Source organism: Triticum aestivum, chromosome 1B (assembly GCF_018294505.1).
Source record: "Triticum aestivum cultivar Chinese Spring chromosome 1B, IWGSC CS RefSeq v2.1, whole genome shotgun sequence".
NCBI classification, from domain to species: domain Eukaryota; kingdom Viridiplantae; phylum Streptophyta; class Magnoliopsida; order Poales; family Poaceae; genus Triticum; species Triticum aestivum.
In genome coordinates, this window is record NC_057795.1 from 492,636,045 (window position 1) to 492,657,850 (window position 21,806).

The 21,806-nt window shown below is 47.4% G+C and overlaps 1 protein-coding gene and 1 long non-coding RNA gene across 2 annotated transcripts; one reads left to right on the plus strand and one right to left on the minus strand.

The window, feature by feature from the left end:
- Nucleotides 1–338: 338 nt before the first annotated feature.
- Nucleotides 339–2,752, minus strand: LOC123134253 (probable beta-1,3-galactosyltransferase 8). The gene is made up of 8 exons (XM_044553533.1): nt 2,565–2,752; nt 2,277–2,486; nt 2,082–2,149; nt 1,548–1,993; nt 1,352–1,439; nt 1,123–1,248; nt 925–1,034; nt 339–829 (listed from the first exon to the last, which is right to left on the minus strand). Exons 1-8 carry the CDS (start codon nt 2,568–2,570, stop codon nt 678–680), a joined length of 1,206 nt encoding a protein of 401 aa, XP_044409468.1. The 5' UTR covers nt 2,571–2,752; the 3' UTR covers nt 339–677.
- Nucleotides 2,753–3,419: 667 nt separating this feature from the next.
- On the plus strand, nt 3,420–6,376 carry LOC123134265 (uncharacterized). Its single transcript, XR_006465604.1, has 2 exons — nt 3,420–4,222; nt 5,944–6,376. It is a non-coding gene; the product is annotated as an uncharacterized lncRNA (long non-coding RNA).
- Nucleotides 6,377–21,806: the final 15,430 nt, after the last annotated feature.

Below are 21,806 nucleotides of genomic sequence, written 5' to 3' on the forward strand. Positions count from 1 at the left end.
CTAGCTATGATATTTCCATTACAGGTAACCTAAGGAATATCCACCCGAGCCGACGCCACAAAAACAGCAGCAGCATTGGCATAAAGCCAAATCCGACAAAGGTGCCACACCATCTAATATTGTGAAAGAGACCAACCCTCGTCATCGAGCTGAGAAGATGTTGAAGCGAATCTATGACGATGACAAAGACCAACGGCGACGGTGAGTCTCCTTGCCTAAGACCCCGCCCGTGCAGAACTGGGGATCCCGGCACCCCATTGAGGAGGACACACGAAGAGGAAGTGCGGAGGAGGGCGGTGATGACTGATGAGAAGGCAAGTGCAGTCACAACAAAAGCATGGTGGCAATGATAATTAACATCGATTCGTCCACGGCAGTTTGCCCATGATTTATAAAACTAAGTTGTTAAGCACTGGCTTGGAATCCTAACAATGGACATACAAATGATTAACTTTGGTAAAAGCTAAGCCTTGCAACCATCAGATATGAAAGGATATGACCTTCGGTTCGATCACCAAACCACCAGATGCTCTGTTCTCAAAACGCCGCTACGTTTCTACGGTTTACCTGCCGGCCGGAAACTACAGTTGGTTCCTTTCTCTGATGATAGTTTTCAGGTCTGACAAAAAACAAAGCATGTAACATAGCTTGGTCGACACTAGGGGTGGCGCGGCCGATCAGGCGGCGGCGAAGTTGGAGACGGCTCCCTCGCCCTCGCCGCAGGCGCTGTGGATGGCCCTCATCCTGTCTACGGACTTGCAGATGCCGCTGCAGGACCAGTCGAAGGACGCCGCGCACACGTTCCCGGCCTGCTTCTTCCACTCGCAGTCTGCACGTACGTACACCGGAGGAAAAGGGGATTAGTGGCCATCCTCCTCACCACCGTTTAGATTAATTGAAAAACTACGGAGGCACTGTGCGTACCAGGGGGCGTGGCGCAGCAGAGGCTCCGGTCGTCGACGTGCTCCACCTCGAGCCCGATGAGCCACGCGCCCAGCGACACGTCCTCGTTCGCGAACCGGTGCAGTATCGGCCTGCGCATCCATCATAATACGACGAAAATCATCAGGCAACGACGTTAATTTACAAGATCATTTACCCTAGGACGCAGATTGTACTTACTGGTTGATGGAGATGTAGGAGGCGAGGTCCCTGGAGATGGCATAGATCTGCCCCGTGGCGTGGCGGAAGTACTTGTTCCCCTCGTCCCCGAACTTCCAAGACTCCGGCTCGTGGTACTTGACGCCCCTGCAGCCACACACACCCATGGCGAGAGATCACAGTTAAAATGACATGGCAAAACGACGGTCAATAATCAATCTATTCAGTTCGGTGCACTAGATTAGATTACTTCTGCGACAGCACCGGGCCGGACTTCATGCACCCCACGTACACCCTGGGCGTCGTCCTGTACCTGGCGAGCCTGTTCGTCAGCATCCCTGCACGCACAACCACCACACAATTAAGCTCGATCGATGGAGCAACGGTACGTACGTATACAAACTCATAGCAAGTCCAGTCCACTGCTGCGTGTGGTACGTACGTACCTAGGTTGACGTGCACGTCGTCGTCGACCTTGACGTAGAAGGCGGCGTCCCAGGTGGCGACGGCGGCGGCGAAGTAGATCCTGGTCTTGGAGGACAGCTCGTGGTAGCCCTCCACGTGGTCCAGCCGCATGAAGTCCCTGGTCTCCGCCTCCTCCACGTCGATGGCCCGGTCCAGTGCGCCGCCGGGCGTGGCGCTGTGCCCGATCACGAACCGCACCACCACCCCCTTCTCCTTCTCCAGCTGCCGGAGCTTGTCGCCCCGGGGCACCCAGGTGTCGCGGAGCGAGTCGCGCCGCTTCTTGCTGCTGAAGGCCGTGTTGATGCCCACCACCACGAACACCTTCGGGAGGCCCTTGGACGGCACGGCCGCGCCCAGGCCGCCGTTCCTCTTGGCGCGCTCCACCGCCAGCTCCATCTCCAGCGACGACACAGACTTGTCCAGAGACCTGCACCATCGCATACATGCGTAGCAAATATCAGTATACTATTGGCACCTGATTGTCGGGACTAACAAAAATATTTGTACGTGCTTACCGAATGGCTTGGTGGGTTCGTGACACCTCGTTCATGACATCGTTCGGGTTGCTCTCTTCTTCCAGCTTCTGAAAAAGAAGACGGAATGAACGATCAACCAAGCCGCATGCAGGATCGACAACAATGTACGTACGTGGGGTGTGCTTGCGTCGAGCGAACGGAGAAATGGTGTGATTGAACGCTAGTGACACTTACACGCCTGTGCTCGCAGTCGTCGTCGGAGAAGAGGGCGATCCTCGAGCCGCCGTGGCTGCCCGACGCCGGGGGAGACAGTACCGTCATCCGGCCGCTGAGCAGCAGCCCCACGAAGAAGCTGGTGGCGCACAGCACGAAGACCGCCTTCGCCGACATGGGCCTCGCCCGCGGGGCCTTCTTCTCCGACTGCGGCTGCCTCTCGCTCAGCGCCTGGATTCAGAAAAACACACACGCATGAGCAGTGCACTGGTTAATCTCTCAGGCCAGCTTCGACTGCATTGCACAAACCATCATCGCTCTGCAGGCGTTCTTGCTGGATGGAGGTGGCTCTGCTCAAAGACTACTGAAACGAAGAAGAGCTGCCTCTGTCTCCAGGGCTGAAGACTGAAGAGGCGCTGGAGCCGACGCCGAAAACGCCGGCTATCTATCCCACCCATGCATGAGTCCCAGCGCTGCGCCCTGCACGGGCGAAACGGTTCAGTTGGCAGGCAAGGCCCTTTGTGTGAGGGACCTCATGCTGCCAGTGTGAGCCAGCGAGCGGGACGCGGCTAATCTGCACCCGAGCTCATATGCTAAAAATTCAAAAAATTCCAATTTTTTTTAAGAGAAACATTGACAAAAATTCTAAGTGCCTGCAAAAATTCGTCATGAAATCACATTCCTAGAAGGCGTGGCAAAAAAAAAACAAAAATAGTACTCTGAAAAAGCTACTTTCAAACGCATTTTGAAGCACTGAATTTGTTTTTTTTTTTGCCACGCCTTTCAGGAATGTGATTTCATGATGAATTTTTGCAGGCACTTAAAACTTTTGTCAATGTTTCTCTCAAAAAAAATTGAAATTTTTTGAATTTTTTTAATTTTACTGTTCATGCGGGAGCATATGAGCTCGGGTGCAGAATGGACTTTTCGCAGCAAGCGAAGGATCTCACAACAACAGGCTGCCGAGGGGGAAGCAAAACTAACGCTGAGGCCTAAGAAAAGACCACTACTCGTTTTTTTGTGCGGAATCAATAACTCCCGAACGTCCGGATTTTAGCATCTCCTCCCGAACCATCTCGTTGCCGTCGCACGAATCTTGGCGCCATGCGCTTGCCACGTCATCACTGGGAGTCGTTCGGGAGGAAGCCAAAGTCACCCGAACCACTCCCTCGTTCTCCTCCCATTCCTCCCACTCTCTTATCCACACTACAGAACATCAGATGCCAGCGTTGGGCAGGCGGGGACGGCGGCGAAGGCCTCCGGCGGTCGGAGCAGGTCGCCGGGCGTGGGGATGGTGAGCGGCATGGCTAGGCTCCAGCGACCGCGGGCATCTCCTCCACCGCACCCCCACCATGGACGGCCGGCCCCGAACTCCTTCGACGCCGCATCCCTGCCATGGACGGCCGGTCCCCAAATCCTCCGACGCCGCATCCTTGCAGGTCATCCAACGCTGCATCCCTCGCCATGGACGCCCGGCCCCAAACTCCTCCGCCTGGGACCTTTGGGTAGGCGGGATGGGCTCAAGGCCGCGGTGGTGGCCGGAGGAGATCCGGTGGTGCCTCGGTGGTAGCGGCAGCGAGGGCGTGGCACTGGCTATAGGGGGCGCTCCATGCGGGATCCTTCCCGAGAGCGAGGGGCTGCTGAGGCTCTTCGGCTGGTCCCGCCGCTCATGGAGCCGCCCGCCTCCGAGTCCTTGGTGGCACACTCCCCATCCATCGCTTTCGGAGCGGTGGGGATGACGGGTCGCTGCCTGCTGACGGTGATGGCGCGTGCCTCGACGACGGGCCGACGAGGACTCGAGCCGCCGTGCCATTCAAGCCCTCTTCGGCTGCTCCGACCGCCTCGACCAAGCGGTCATGGTCGCAGCGGCCGCCGCCCAGATGATCGCGCTTGTCGTCTACGTCCAGCTCTTCAGCGTGGCCATCAACTCGCTCTCATGGTCACCAGCTATCTGAACCATCAAGCAGGTGTGCGCTCTGTCTTCACTAGTGAATAGTAGCCATCGATAGCCATCAACTCGCTTTCATGCGTTTAGCTGTAATCTGCCTGATTTGTGAACAGAGATTTTTGTTTAGAGAAGAGGAGATGATCTAAAGTTGCCATTTTTACATGTTTTTTCACGCACCATTTAACAAATCATCTGAAGTTGCCATCGCAAGTTTGGAGTATTTTTCACACGTCGTTTAACAAATCATGTAAAGTTGCCATGGCAAGTTTGGAGTATTTTTTCACACGTAACAAATCATCTAAAGTTGCCATGGCAAGTTTGGAGTATTTTTTCCACACGTCGTTTAACAAATCATCTAAAGTTGCCATGGCAAGTTTGGAGTGTTTTTTCCACATGCCAACTAATAGATCATCTAAAGTTTACCATGGCAACTTTTACTATGTTAGCCATACGAACAGCTTCAGATGTGTTGTGTTGCCATGGCAAGTTTACATGTTTTTCCCATCCACCATTTAAAACGATGATTTTCGACCATGGAAAATTAGCAATGTTCCCTATTTTATTACAACTTAAGTTGTTTTTCCATGGCAAATTTTTTTCCGTTTGGAGTATTTTTCACATGCCAACTAAGAAATCATCTAAAGCTGCCATGGCAACTTTGGATTATTTTTCCACACACCAACTAACAAATCATCTAAAGTTTGCCATGGAAACTTTTACTACGACAACTTCAAATGTGCGCCATGCCAACTTAAGATATGTTGCCATGGCAAAAATTAAACCATTTTTCCATGGCAAATTTTACTCCATTTTATGCCATGGCAAACTTCTTTAGTTAACATGTTCAAAAACATGTAAACATGCCATGGCAAAGTTATAATTGTTGAAAAACATGGCAAAGTTTGCCATGGCAACTTACGATGTTCAAAAACATGGCAAAATTTTGTACATGTTCAAAAATATGAAAAATTCGCCATGGCACTATAAAATGTTTAAAAACATGGCAAACTTGCCATGGCAAACTTTTAATATGTGCAAAACATGGTAACTTTTTTTAATTAAGTTTGTTCAAAAACATGACAAACTTCTTTTTAATGAACATGTTCACAAATATGCAAACTTGCCATGGCAACTAAAGATGTTCAAAATAATATGGCAATGTTTGTAGATGTCTAAAAACATGGCAAATGTGGCATGGCAACCAAAATCAGTATTGTTTATAGATATGTCTTTTTCCATGGCAACTAAATTCATTTTTTTCTATGGTTCGTTGTGTCTTTTTGCTATGTCCATCCGAAGAATGTTTGTCATGGACATTACAAATTAGTTTGAGAACACGGCAAGTTTATTCTTTCAAATTTGTTTTTGCCATGGGGATTTCATGCAGAATATCATTACAACTTAAGATGTTTTCTCCATTGTTTTCCTAAAATTTTCTATGTGTCTAGAGAGAACTTTTTTCACCATATCACTTCACGGCAACTTTTGCGTTTTTCTGTAAACTTCAAAGTGATCGCAGCTTTTCATACTGTACAGATGCAAATTGCCATGATTATTCCCTTTTTCGCCATTTTTAAAAACATAAACTTGAACGTGGCAATTTTTTCTCATAGAATGGCAAAAGTCCATGGCAATTTTGACGTGTGAAAGAACATTATTTACTAATAACAGAAAAACTGGGCTTTTTTTTTTACTAATCGTAACTTAATATGGGCTTTATTTTTCGTTTTCCTTTCACAGGAAAAAGGCCGGGCCCGGTTGGTGGGGGCGTTCGGGATGAGGCGTTCTCCTCCCGAACGAGCGTACTCGTTCGATCGATCCTCCTCCCGTCCCGAACGTGACGTTCGGTCTGGGGTGCTCCCAGACCGAATGGTCACACGTTATCGGGGTATATGTGTTAATTCACTGAACTGGTCTAAAACAAACAAAAAAAGTCAAATTCCTTTAGCATGGGACCTGCTAGTGAAATTTTCCAAATACCCATTTTGACAGTAGCATGGCAATTTTTATAAGTATGTACATCATGGCGTTTTTAGCTCTTTGGCAACCGAAGATACTCTTTTAATCCATTTTTGCGATGGCAAATTTTACTCCATTTTATGCCATGGTAAACTTCTTTAATTAACATGTTCAAAAACATGCAAACTTGCCATGGCAAAGTTATAGATGTTTATGGCAAACTTGTTTGGCAAATTTTACTCCTTTTTGCCATGGCAAGAATACTTTTGTTCACATGGCAAATTTTAGTTTACATTGCCATGGCAAAATTTACTTTAAGTTGCCATGGAAAATTTATTGTAAAGAGCTTGGCAATTTTGTTTTAAATATGATGGCAAATTTACATAGCACGATAATTATACTTGCATAGCCATGACATTTTTTAATTTATTCCATGGCAAAAGTACTCCATTTTTGCCATGGCAAATTTTTACTTCACTTTTGCCATGGCAAAAATACTTTATTTCACATGGCAAATTTTAGTTTAAGTTGCCATTGCAAATTTAATTTTAAGTTGCCATGGCAATTTTAATTTAAATATTATGGAAAATTTACATTTTATAGAACATGGCAAATTTTACTATGTAGCATCTTAAATATACTTGTGTAACCATGACGTTTTTAAATTTATTTCCATGGCAAAAGTACTACATTTTTGCCATGGCAAAAATTAAACCATTTTTGCCATGACAAATTTCACTCCATTTTATGCCATCGCAAACTTCTTTAATTAACATGTTCAAAAACATACAAACTTGCCATGGCAAAGTTATAGATGTTTAAAAATATGTCAAACTTTATAGATGTTCACAAATATGGCAAATTTGCCATGGCATTTTAAAATGTTCAAAAACATGACAAACAAGTGATGTTCAAAAACAAGGCAAACTTGCTATGGCGACTAACGATGTTCAAAAACATGGCAACCTAAGATGTTCAAAATTATGGCAAACTTGCCATGGCAACTAAAATCGGTATTGTTTATAAATGTGTTCTTTTCCATGGCAACTAAATGCATTATTTTGCCATGGTTCATTGTGTCCTTTTGCCATGTCCATCCGAAGAATGTTTGTCATGACCATCACAAATTAGTTTGAGAACATGACAAGTTTGTTCTTTCAAAATTGTTTTTTCCATGGCAAAAAATTTTGATTCTTTGAAATTTGTTTTGCTATTGGAATTACATGTACAATATCATTACAACTTAAAATGGTTTCACCATTTTTTCCGAAAAATTTATGTGTGCCTAGAGAGAATTTTTTCACCATATCACTTCATGGCAAAAAGTTCCCTTTTTTTGTAAACTTTCGTAGTGATGGTAACTTTTCGTATTGTAGAGATGAAGGTTGCCACGACTTCTTCCTTTTTTGCGGCATTTTTGAACATAAACTTGAACATGGCAATTTCTTTCATAGAATGGCAAAAGTCCATGGCAATTTTGTCGTGCAAAGGACCCATGTTTATTAGCCGCAGAAAAACTGGGATTTTTACTAGTCATACACGGGCTTTATTTTTTGTTTTTCTTTTCATAGGAAAAAGGCCTGTAGGGCCTGGTGGGTGAGGCGTTCGGGCTGCATTCTCCTCCCGAACGAGAACGAAGCGTTCGGTCGATGCCCCTCCCGTCCCGAACGAAGCTTCGGCCTGGGGTGCTCCCAGACCGAACGTTCGGTTGTTATCGATCTCCTGTCAGTGAATGATCAGCTGGATAACGGTGCATTGTTTGTTATTGATCCGCCGAGTAATTTATGTATGCTTGATGAGTGCTTCACCTATGTTTTAATTAAGCCTTCAAGGGCATCTCCATCCGCCATGCATCAAACCGCCAGTAGCCCGTAATTCATTTCCACGCACCAGAGCTAGCTACAGGTGGACCACCGAGATGGCGACTTCTCCTGGTGATTAGAGATGGGCGGCGCATCTGGTCTTTGAATGTGGGAGTTTTGGACTAGGGGGTCCTCGGGCGTCCGGTCTATTGGATGTGGACTGGATTGATGGGCCGTCGAGTACAAGACAGTAGGTCACCTCTCGTGTTCGGAAGGGACTCCCGTATGTGTGGATGGCAAGTATAGGTGTTCGGATATGTTATTCCTTTCTGTAAAACCGGTTTTGTATAACTCTAAGCTTCTCTGGTGTCTATATAAACCGGAGGGTAGATCGGAGGCAGGATCACAACGTTGCTAGGCTAGCTAATCTAGGGTTAGCCAATTCGATCTCGTGGTAGATCAACTCCTGTAACCCCTATACCCACGAATATAATCAAGCAGGAGTAGGGTTTTACCTCCATTAAGAGGGCCCGAACCTGGGTAAATACTGTGTCCTTTGTCCATAGTTACCATTGGTTCTCAAACATACAATTTGGGCCACCCCTACCTGAGATCTGCCGGTTTTGACACCGACATTGGTGTTTTCATTGAGAGCTCCGCTGTATCTCGACAGAAGGATTGATGGCTCACCTCTTCATCAACAATGATGTTGTGTCCAAGGAAATTTTTCTCCCTGGGCAGGTTTTTGTGTTCGGTGGCTCTGTGCTTTGTGCCAACTCGATCGGCCGCCTTGAGCAGGTCGATAGTTATGTCCCCGGCCACCAGATCAGGTTTGGAAACCTGAACTACGAGTGCTGACATCCGAGTAGAGCTAGTCTTCGACGGGTTCACGGCCTCGGCCGCCACTCTGTGTCCCCGCCAAGAAGACTCTTCGGATCCCTTGTTAGATCCCGTCCAGGGGTCAACACCCATACCCGCCTCGGCCTTAGACCCGGGGCGGGTCTCATTGTCCGAAGACGAGAGCGTAAGCCCCGCCGGACTTATTCCCCTTGTGGAACTCCCGACCAAAGACCCAGATGCAATCTTAGACTTGGCTCTGGGCAACCATCCCGAATTGTCGAGGTCTGCACTCCACGGGCCCGATCAGGTGTCCCATGACGAACTCAGCCCAGCAAATCCGCAGTTTCCGGTCTCACTTCCGCTCTTAGATGAAGCATTGGGTTTGATGCAGTCTCTCGCCATCATGGAGGCCTTACCTCCGAACTGTACCCAGCTTGGGATGGGGGATGAGAGTGGGGAATTTTACGCCCCACCGACCACCCACTTAATAGCCACTGTCGAAGACTTAACCGACATGCTAGACTACGCGTCCGAAGACATCGACAGCATGGACGACGATGCCGACGCCGAACCAAGCCAAGTCCCACCCGTCACGGGTGAGGGAGTCCTGGATTAAGGGGTCCTCGGACAGCCGGACTATATACTTTGGCCGGACTGTTGGACTACGAAGATACAAGATTGAAGACTCCGTCCCGTGTCTGGATGGGACTCTCCTTTGCGTGGAAGGCAAGCTTGGATATTCGGATATGTAGATTTCCTTCTCTATAACCGACTCTGTGTAACCCTAGCCCCCTCCGGTGTCTATATAAACCAGAGGGTTTAGTCCATAGGACAACAACAATCATAATCATAGGCTAGCTTCTAGGGTTTAGCCTCTACGATCTCGTCGTAGATCAACTCTTGTAATACTCATATCATCAAGATCAATCAAGCAGGAAGTAGGGTATTACCTCCATCGAAAGGGCCCGAACCTGGGTAAAACATCGTGTTCCCTGCCTCCTGTTACCATTAGCCTTAGACGCACAGTTCGGGACCCCCTACCCGAGATCCGCCAGTTTTGACACCGACATTGGTGCTTTCATTGAGAGTTCCACTGTGTCGTCACTGTAAGGCTTGATGGCTCCTTCAATCATCTTCAACGACGCAGTCCAAGGGGAGGTTTTCCTTCCCGGACAGATCTTCGTATTCGGCAGCTTCGTACTGTGGGCCAATACACTTGGCCATCTGGAGCAGATCGATAGCTACGCCCCTGGCCATCAGGTCGGGTTTGGAAGCTTAAACTATACTGCCGACATCCGCGGAGACTTGATCCTCGACGGATTTGAGCCCATGTCGGGTGCGCCGAACGGTCACGGCGGGCATGACTTTGATCTGTCGTCGGACAGTATTTGGGAGATTGCGCCCGCGGTGGCGCCGGGAATCAATTCGGAGCAGACTATGCCTTCCAAGGGCGGGTGGATGAACCCCGCCACGGAAGCCGCACACTCATCGGCGTCGGAGCCGAACACTGATCCCACCTCCTGTGAGAGTGGTGTCATCGGACCCTCGGACTCGTCTCTGGCCACAGGATCCGAACCGCATGCGTCCGTGCCTATCGAATCTGATTGGGCACTAGTCATGGAGTTCACCGTCGCGGATATATTTCAGCACTCGCCCTTGGATGACGTCCTAAACTCATTAAGGTCTCTTTCCTTGTCAGGAGATTCTTGGCCGAACTATGTCCAACTCGAGTGGGGAGCGGACGACGAAGAAATTCGTCTCCCACCCACCCACCCCACTTTATAGCCACTGTCGATGACTTAACTGACGTGCTTGACTTCAACTCCGAAGATATCGAAGGTATGGATGACGATGCAGGAGAAGAACAGGAACCACCGCCTGTAGGGAGCTGGACAGCCACCTCATCATATGATATATATATGGTGGACACACCAAAATAAGGCGATGGTGACGATACAACAAAGGATAATCCCCTCGATAAGCCACCAAAGCGGCGCCGTAGATGCCGGTCAAAATCCCGCCACAGTAAAAGCAGCGACAACGGCGCAAGAAATAATAATACCCCGGTTGATTCCAAAGGAAACAGCGACCCCATGGACCCAGCGATGGAGCAGGATGAGCCAGGAGATGATGATAACGCCGATCCCGAGGGTAAAATTCACCAACCTGTCTCCGAAGAAGAGAACAGCCCGGACGATGATGCACTCATCATCCCAGAAAAACTCTTGGAACAAGAGAACCTCCACAAAAGTCTTATCGCCACCACGAGGAGCCTAAAGAAGCAGAAGCAAAGGCTTAAGGCCGCGCAGGATACGCTCAACCGCAGATGGAACAAAGTGCTCGACACAGAAGAAAAATACGACGACGATCGTCACACAACGAGCTATCCAAAGCGCAAGCTGCTGCTTGAATTCGACGGCGAGGCCATAGAACCCCGTGGCCATGACAAAACGACATGATACCGCACACAAGTCAGCACACGACTTACGTGAGCTCCTGGACAAAAAATCCGGTATGACCAGATCCATCTATGGATCTAGGAAGCACGCTCCGACATAGGATCAGAGCTACAGAAACGATCACATTGATCGAGCGCCAGCTAGAAATCAGAACCGAACACCGAAAGTGCTAGTTATCGACTAGAGGGGGGTGAATAGGCGATTTTTATCAAAGTCTTCAAAACGTGGAAGTTTCGAAGACAAACAATAGAAATGACCTAATTGATATGCAGCGGAAGATAAACTACAACAAGCAAACCATAGTCAAGTATGCAATAATGTGAAAGTACAAAGACTAATAGCAGCTTGGTAGTAAGGATTAGGATGGAAGATAGTATGAAGCCAATCAATGATAGAAGTCAAGCAATGAAGTTAAACAGGTATGACAAATAGGCAATGACTTCACGAAGAAAAACTTAAGGTAAAGGGAGTTAGAGGATAGAACCAGTCACTTGTTGAGGACACAGGATTTGTTGGACCAGTTCCAGTTGTTGTAACAACTGTACGTCTGGTTAGGGAGGCTGAGATTCAACTCAGACGACTGCGTCTTCACCTTATTCCCCTTGAGCTAAGGACACACGGTCCTCGCCCAATCACTCTGGTAAGTCTTCAAGGTAGACTTCCGGACCTTCACAGACTTCGTTCACCGGCGATCCACAATGACTCTTGGATGCTCAGAATGCGACGCCTAACCGGCTGGAGGATACACAGTCCTCAAGTGTAATAAGTCTTCAAGTCACTCAGACAGAAAGACTTCAGTGATGCCTAACACTCTTTGGCTCTGGGTGTTTGGGCTTTGTCCTCGCAAGGATTTCTCTCTCTCAAAGGCTTCAAGGTGGGTTGCTCTCAAAACGACAAAAGCCGTAAACTAACTCTGAGCAGCCACCAATTTATGGTGTAGGGGTGGGCTATTTATAGCCACAAGGCAACCCGACCTGATATGTCTGAAATGACCATGGGTCACTAAGGAACTGACACGTGTTCCAACGGTCAGATTTCAAACACACACGACAACTTTACTTGGGCTACAAGCAAAGCTGACTCATCCAGCTCTAGATAAGATTTGCTCTCATTGTCTTCGCTCGGAGACATAGGATTTGGGTTGAGAATCACTTCAGTCATTTTGACTTTGTTCACTTGGACCCCACTTGACAGTACGGTGGTTCCTATGACTCAACAAAGAAGAAAAGGAAACAACGAAACAACACAGTCTTCGCGCTCCATAGTCTTCACTCATTGTCTTCTCATGTCATAGTCTTCAATATGAATATCTTCAAATACCACCATTGTCGTCAATGTCTTCATACATTTTTAGGGGTCATCTCCGGTAGGTAAACCGAATCAATGAGGGACACTACCTGCGTTATCCTGCAATTCTCACAAATGCATTAGTCCCTCAACCAACTTTGTCATCAATACTCCAAAACCAACTAGGGGTGGCACTAGATGCACTTACAATATCCCCCTTTTTGGTGATTGATGACAAACTGGTTGAAGTTTTCAACGGGAATGAAGTATGTGAAATTGTAAAGGATAGGGTATTGTCTTCATAAGTGGCAAGGGCTCCCCCCGAAGATGTGCATATAAGTAATTTGCTTTTGGAATGCAAATGCACATGGCAGGTTGTACTTGTGGAGATCCTCTTCAACTTATGAAGATAATTCATCATGCATGAAATGTTATGACTAAGAGAATGACATGCATAATGAAAAATGGACGTCTGCAGAATGATCTAAGTGTGGAAGTTATCATCGCACATGGAAAAGCAAATAAGTAGCAGACGACCATCGAGTTTAAGTGTTACAACTCAACGAACAAAATGTATAAAAAGCAAGAGTTGTAAACACTAGGCAAATATAAAGTAACTGCCCATATGAACCCGCTTGAAGGCTATCAAACTCATATGCTTCTCCCCCTTTTGTTAGTAATGACCAAAAAGGTTTGAAGACATAGAGCATCTACTCGTCCTCATGAGGAGTAGGTGAAGCAGCAGGGTTGTCGTTGTTGTTTGGCGGCGCAGACGAACTTGGTGCAGTGTCGATGCGTGCAGAAGTATGGGGCGGTGAAGTAGCATTGTCTTCATCATCGATCACTTTGGCATTCACAGTTGCCGCGGAGGAAGAATAGTCAGAGTCTTCAAGAGATGGAGTTCGACGTAGGACAGAATTCCGTGGAGGAGTGGAGTCAAACTTGAATCTTTCAGTGAAGCCATCGTCTTGAAGATCTGCTTCAGCACTGAGCAATGTCAAACTCTTCCATGATCGCCGACAGGTCTCGTGAGTGACAAAGGCATTCTTGGTGGCAAGATTTCGAATGCGATTGACGTCCACCAAGAGGCTTTGCATCTGTCGCTTGAGCCAAAAGTGATGCTTGTCTTGTTTCTGATGCAGTGCCACAAGAAGTTCTCGGTCATTTAGGACGCGAGAGCGCTTCTTAGGCCTTTGGGCAATTGTGCTCTCAGTAGCTTCAGTTGGCGCACGATGAGGCAGACGAGTGTTCCCAGCCATTGGATAGACACGAGTTACTGCTTGGACTCCTTCCATGGGCTAAGTGAAGCTTTGGTGTTCAGCATTTTGAAGACAAAGAGGCTTCTTAGCAGGCACAGGGTATATGGCTTCAACTGACATATCAACCTCTGGTAGAAATATCATATGATTGCGAGCAGAGGGCTGATAGTTGATAGTAGAGTGTAGCTTGATGAGGCGCATGACCCATGGAGCATAGAATTTCAGGCCAAAAAGGTCAGATCCAGACGCAGCCAGTTGCCGGAGGAAGAATTCTTGTGCATTGAAGCTGATGCCATTGAGGATGTAAAAGACCAATGTCTTCATGGCTCCTTCAAGTTTTGCAGCTGATGAATGCCCTTTGATAGGCCATAGAGTCCGCCTGATGATGTGATATATTGTGCGCGGCAGATACTCAAGGTCATCAACAAAGAACTCCTTTGGGTATTCAGCGTCATGTGGCAAAGGCTTCATCATGCTCAACATCTGGCTCATGTTGGGTTCTGGCTTATGGAAGATGCTCTCCAGTGCATTGCGATGGAGTTGACAATCAGGTTCGTACAGCTCTCCGGGAGTGGATAACCCTGTAAGCTCAATGATGTCAAGAGCTTTGGCTTCATGATGAACATTTCCTGTCATTCACTCGAGAACCCATGTCTTTGTATCTATGTTGTAGCCGCGAATGTGGAGGGTAGCATAGAATTGAAGCAAAAGTTCCTCATTCCAATGTTCTTTGTCTGTCATAAAGCTGAGCAGACCTGCATCACAAAAGCAGTCAAGTGCTTCTTCTAAGCATGGCAGTCCAACAATGGCTTCAGTGTCGAGGCGCATATGAGGGAAAATGCGCCCTTGATCATACAGAACGCAGGAGTAATAGCTTCGTTGCTGATGACTCCAAAAACGATTAGATGATATTCTTGGCCTTGAGTAGGGGTTCTTTGCGCTGTCAAAGAAGGTGTTGTGGCTTTTGAAGCCATTTGCATTGAAGGACCCTGTAGAGGTGGCAGTACCTGGAAACCTTGGCAGTCTTGGCTTTGGTTTCTGGACCTGAGGCCTATGCTCAATATGATAATCAAACTGAGGACCTGAGACATTAGGCGGAGGGACCAGAATGGGCCATCTGACAGTGATTAGCTGGCCATGGTTGTATGCTTGCTCAATTGTATGGGGCCTTGATGGCGGAACAGGAGCAGTGGTAACAACAGTGGTTTCAGGCTGCACAACAGAAGCTTCAGGAGCAGTTGTAGCATTGGCTTCTGGTATATTGGTTGGTGCAGGCTCCACACTTGCTTCAGCCATGACTACGTCATGGGCTTCATTTGTGTTGGTGGTGGCAGCCTCAAAATTTTCAACCTCCGCTTGATGGGCTGGAGGGTCTGGCACTGGCACGTTCACTTCAGGAACAGCTTCTTCAGTAATGGGGGGAGTAGGGAGATGTTCTTCTTCTTGTTCGTCGTCAGTTGATGCAGCCGGATTGTCTTCAGCAGCTTTGGCTTCAGACACGGAGACATTCACAGTTGGAGTGGATTCTGGAAACACTTGACGTGCAACAGATTGGTGGCGCACTTCTCCTTCTGGAACGCTCGGAAGAGGGACTTGAGGCCTTGGTCCTTTGAGAAGCCTTTGTAATACAGGCGACGCCTTTGGAGATGGAGTTGGCTGGGCCTCATCCTCTTCAATTTGCACAGGTGGTGTGAGTTGTTGTTGTTGGGGAGTACTCGGGGAGTCTTGTTGTTGTGGGTGATCAGCCCATGATGCATCCTGGGCAATTGGCGTCAGAGGACGACCAATGCTGATGAGTTCGCTGTTCGTGAGAATAGGCGATGATACCAAGTTGTGTTCAATCTGAGGAAGAACTTCATCATCTTCAACATTGTCATGGTGACCAATGTCTTCAGCAGGGATGGGATCAACTGCTGGAATGTCTTCAGCTTCATAAGCCTCTATGGAAGCAGGCTCATGAACAATCATCCGTCGTTCTTGGTGTTCAGATGCAGGGCGAACCATTGAGATAGGTTCAACAACTAGGGGCTCTGTGAGAGCAGCATGATTCTTCTTGATTTTGCGCTTATTCTTGGAGGGAGCAGCATCAGAGGCTTCTGTGTTTTTCCTTTTTCTGGCTTCAGCCTCGGAAGCCCTCGTCTTCTTCAGTTCTGAAGCGGTTGACATGACCTTTGGCTTCAAGCCAGTCATGCTGCTTGGGAAGACTATGCGAGGTGCATCCTGCCTTGAAGGTGCAGGTTGGACAGTTGATAGCTTCTTCTTCTTTGCAGCCATTCTGGGGTCAATGCCAGGACGACCAAGAGCCTTGCGCTTCTTAGCCTCATTGTAGGCTAGCACACACTTGTCAGCCAGATTCTTCATGCGCTCACGAGAGCCTCGAGCTTCTTCACGCTTCTTGTGAAAAGCTTCTTTGAGCTCGTGTAGCATGATCTTGAAGTTTTTGACATCTTGCACGCTGAGCTTGGCCACATGCTTCTTGAACTGAGCTTTCTCATAGTCGATCTTGTGCTTCAGTTCAATGATACGCTAAGTAAGAGCTAGCTCAGAAGCAATGGCGCCATTGAAGGCGACGCTGAGGCCATTTGGGAGTTGCAGATCATCAAAGCTGAGATTTGGGGTGTCAAACCACTCATCAATGAAGTTATGGATGATTGCCACATCAAAGAGAGGCAAATTATTGAAGATCTCTGCTTCTTCCTTGCTCTTGATCAGTTGCTCAAGAGCATCATCTGCAAGATCGTCATCGCTGGACATATCAATGTGCTCTTCTCGTAGAATGGCAGCAGGAGTCAATGTCTGATCAGTATTCTTGACGATTTTCTTTTTCTTCTCCATCTTCTTGGAGATGCGTGATAGATCTTCAAACTGCACACTGTCTTCAGGAGGTGCAGTGGCCAGTGGCTTTGCACGTGAAGCTTTTGGAGGAGCAGCTGATGTTGAAGCCTTATTCTTCTTTAGCTTTTGTGGCTTTGGAGGAGGAGCTGGGGCTTCATCAGTGTCATCATCATTGTCAGAATGATCCACTTTGGCACTTTGGACCAAGATGTAAGTGATGAGGCCATCAAGGTTTGAAAAGGGGCCGATGACATTGGGTTCTGCATCACGTGAGCCGTCAGCACGGGGAGCATACGGACCAGGGTTGAAGTCTAATCCCAATGACTTCTTGTTTTCCTTGGCTGATGCCTTTGCGTGCTAGAGGTTGCGCTTGAAGAGATTATCGTCATGACACCAGAGCAATGATGATGGGTCAGCATTGTCAGGCTGTGGTCCACGGACCATACAAGGATATAAATCCTGTGCAATAGCTTCAGCTCTGTTCTTGAGTGGAAGGCCTCGATAGAGAATATCACCCCAAGGACTTTTGATAGCATTCTTCTCAGCATATTCCTGGGTCACGAACTTGTATTTGAACCATTATTCAGCCCAATATCATCGAATCCATTGGATTCGTGTCTTGTGCTGGTTATAATCCTCTTCAAGATCTGTCTTGTAAATTTCTGCGAGGTCATCAGGCAAATCTTTTGATGTTCCCCCTCGACGTTGTCTGCCACCCTTCCTTACTGATTTCTCTGCAGCCATGAACTTCAAACTGAATGGCTTTAATACGTTCAAAGGCTTCAAAGGCTTTCGCTTGCTGGACAAACAGGAACTAGCTTCAGGAGAGTTAATGTGTTGATGTAAGAATTCTGCAAACGAATGCAGACTATGAGAACCAAGGGATTCTCCCACGGACATGTACCTATGACAGCATTAGAGATGCGAGGGAAGGGGAAGAGGTCATATGCATTCTCAGAAGATTTTGAAGATAAATCAGTTTGAAGACATTGACCTCATGCTGCAAAGACATTCACTTATATGTTGAGAGTTGGTTCCAGATTTGTACGAATCTGTGAATAAGTAAAAGTGAGGAATCTAACTAGATATGAAGCTTAAGTGAATATACTGGGCAGTATGATATGCAGGCAGAATAGATCTAACATTGTATAGGCAGAAACCAATTTTGGTAAATAGGATGAATCACTGAGGATCAAAAAGAAGGTAAAAATAGAGTTATATTTACCACACGAAGAACTGCTATATGGGATGAGTAGGAGACCGAGTAGTTCAATCCATCGTGCCCTAACTTGGCGATGGAGGACACCTACGGCGGCGGCGGAGAGGACGATGTCCGCGGCCAGCGTGAGGACGGCGTCGGAGAAGTCACGGCAGCTAAGCGCTTCGTCGCCGGCGTCGTCGAGAGCTAGCGGTGGCGCTAGGGTTTTGACGAGGTGGAGAGGTGGAAGAAGGTTTTCTTTACCGCAGGGGACATGTATTTATAAGAAGGGGTGCGGCATAGCACAATTACGCAGGTGCCCCTGCCTGTTCACATCTGAGGGACACGTGGCAAGCATGCAACATACTCAGAGTTGTCGCACGTTCCCACGCCCGCCAAGTTTGTCGGATGGTTGTTCCGGCTTCTTTGGATTTCAAACAATAAGGACGAATCATTTAAAAACAGACTTAATGTTTGTCTCTGTGCCTTCTGCTGACAGGATGCAGAGAAGACATTCGACAGTTTCAATAGAATGCATATGATTTGGACAGATAGAGTTTGAGATAGAAAGCATGGAGAGATTAGGGTCCGATCACATTCACTTAGTTCAAAAGATTCAACAAGGAAGACATAGCTATAAGTGAATGCTGTAGAGGACAGAATACTAGTATGTATATCAGAAAGCAATCAAATCATGAAGATAAATTGAAATATGAAGACAAACCAAATGCGAAGACATTGCAACAATAACGCCATGCGTGAAACACTTCAAACCAAGAAATTTGGTGGTGGCATTACCCACCGTATAGGAAGTATTAGACCCAGACACGGCGCACAATTATCATGGCGCTCCGAAGTCAAATTCCACGTTAATGTATTCACACTCAGAATGTAAGTCTTCATTGTTTGAAGATATACTTTACTTCGTGTGTTGCACATCTAAGTCATCAACATGCATAAGTGTTAGGATGTGTGCCTGATCACAGGACATTTGAGGATTCCAAGATATTTAGCTCACACCGTAACTTGCAAAACCTTTTCTCATCCAAGGGCTTTGTGAAGATATCTGCCAGTTGCTCTTCAGTGTTGACGTGAATGATGTCAATATCTTTCTGTTGGGGAACGTAGCAGAAATTCAAAAATTTTCCTACGTGTCACCAAGATCTATCTATGGAGAGACCAGCAACGAGTAGAAGGAGGAGTGCATCTACATACCCTTGTAGATCGCTAAGCGGAAGCGTTCAAGTGAACGGGGTTGATGGAGTCGTACTCGTCGTGATTCAGATCACCGATGATCAAGTGCCGAACGGACGGCACCTCCGCGTTCAACACACGTACAGCCCGGTGACGTCTCCCACGCCTTGATCCAGCAAGGAGGGAGGGAGAGGTTGAGGAAGACTCCATCCAACAGCAGCACAACGGCGTGGTGGTGGTGGAGGAGCGTGGCAATCCCGCAGGGCTTCGCCAAGCACCATGGGAGAAGAGGAGGAGGGAGAGGGGCAGGGCTGCACCAACGAGAGATCAAATCGCGTGTTATGGGCAGCCCCTAGGCCTCATATATATAGGGGAAGGGGAGGGCTGCGCCCCCTTTAGGGTTTCCCACCCCCTAGGGGCGGCGGCCAGCCCTAGATGGGTTTTGGGGTGCGGCCAAGGAGGGGGGGGAGGAGTCCATCCTCCCCAAGGCACCTCGGAGGTGCCTTCCCCCTTGAGGACTCTTCCCTCTAGGGTTCCCTAGGCGCATGGGCCTCTTGGGGCTGGTGCCCTTGGCCCATGTAGGCCAAGGCGCACCCCCTACAGCCCATGTGGCCCCCCGGGGCAGGTGGCCCCACCCGGTGGGCCCCCGGGACCCTTCCGGTGGTCCCGGTACAATACCGATGACCCCGAAACTTGTCCCGATGGCCGAAACAGGACTTCCTATATATAAATCTTTACCTCCGGACCATTCCGGAACTCCTCGTGACGTCCGGGATCTCATCCGGGACTCCGAACATCATTCAGTAACCACATACAAGCTTCCTTTATAACCCTAGCGTCATCGAACCTTAAGTGTGTAGACCCTACGGGTTCGGGAGACATGCAGACATGACCGAGATGTTCTCCGGTCAATAACCAACAGCGGGATCTGGATACCCATGTTGGCTCCCACATGTTCCACGATGATCTCATCGGATGAACCACGATGTCAAGGACTTAATCAATCCCGTATTCAATTCCCTTTGTCTAGCGGTATTTTACTTGCCCGAGATTCGATCGTCAGTATCCAATACCTTGTTCAATCTCGTTACCGGCAAGTCACTTTACTCGTTCCGTAACACATCATCCCATGATCAACTCCTTGGTCACATTGCGCATATGATGATGTCCTACCGAGTGGGCCCAGAGATACCTCTCCGTTTACACGGAGTGACAAATCCCAGTCTCGATCCGCATAAAACAATAGATACTTTCGGAGATACCTGTAGTGCACCTTTATAGTCACCCAGTTACGTTGTGACGTTTGATACACCCAAAGCACTCCTACGGTATCCAGGAGTTACACGATCTCATGGTCAAAGGAAGAGATACTTGACATTGGCAAAGCTCTAGCAAACGAACTACACGATCTTTGTGCTATGCTTAGGATTGGGTCTTGTCCATCACATCATTCTCCTAATGATGTGATCCCGTTATCAACGACATCCAATGTCCATAGCCAGGAAACCATGACTATCTGTTGATCATAACGAGCTAGTCAACTAGAGGCTCACTAGGGACATATTGTGGTCTATGTATTCACACGTGTATTATGATTTCCGGATAATACAGTTATAGCATGAATAAAAGACAATTATCATGAACAAGGAAATATAATAATAATACTTTTATTATTGCCTCTAGGGCATATTTCCAACACTTTCTTCATGACATGATCTCTGAGAAAGTGATGACGAATTTCAATGTGCTTTGTCTTCGAGTGCTGGACTGGATTGTTGGCAATCTTGATGGCGCTTTCCTTGTCGCAGAAGAGAGGTACTTGTTTTAGAGTGACCCCATAGTCCTTGAGAGTTTGCTTCATCCATAGAATCTGAGCGCAGCAAGATCCAACAGCAATGTATTCAGATTCAGCAGTTGAGAGTGATACACAGTTTTGCTTCTTTGAAGACCAACAGACAAGTGATCATCCCAGAAAGTGACATGTGCCTGATGTAGACTTGCGATCCACCTTGTCACCAGCATAATCAGCATCCGAGAATCCAACCACATCAAATCTTGAGCCCTTTGGATACCATAATCCGAGTGTTGGGGTGTAAGGCAAATATCTAAGAATTCGCTTCACAGCTAAGTGATGCAATTCCTTTGGTGCCGCTTGGAATCGAGCACACATGCAAACACTAAGCATGATATCTGGCCTAGATGCACATCGGTAAAGTAAAGAACCAATCATGGAGCGGTATACCTTTTGATCGAACTCTTTACCATTGTCGTCGGGACCAAGATGGTGTTTGGCTGGCATTGGCGTCGTGTAACCTTTGCAATCTTGCATTCCAAACTTCTTCAGACAGTCTTTGAGATACTTTTCTTGAGATATGAAGATATCATTCCTTTGCTGACGAATTTGAAGACCAAGGAAGAACTTCAGCTCACCCATCATGGACATCTGATATTGCTCTTGCATCATGTATCCAAACTCATCACTATACTTCTGGTTGGTGCAGCCGAAGATAATGTCATCCACATATATTTGGCACACAAACAGTTCACCATCATATGTCTTCGTGAAGAGTGTGGGATCGAGGGATCCAGGTTTGAAGCCTTTTCTCTTTAGGAAGTCTTTGATCGTATCATACCAAGCGCGAGGAGCTTGTTTGAGGCCATACAGTGCTTTGTTTAGCTTGTACACCATATCAGGATGTTTTGGATCTTCAAAGCCAGGTGGTTGAGCAACGTACACTTCTTCTTCAATCTTGCCGTTGAGGAATGCACT

Bases quoted from the DNA above. Each gene is read 5' to 3' on its own strand.
- LOC123134253 (XM_044553533.1), bottom strand. The intron at 1,035-1,122 runs GTAAGTACAATC...ATGGATGCGCAG, and splicing joins TCCTACATCTCCATCAACCA to GCCGATACTGCACCGGTTCG. The intron at 830-924 runs GTACGCACAGTG...ACGTACGTGCAG, and splicing joins CTGCTGCGCCACGCCCCCTG to ACTGCGAGTGGAAGAAGCAG.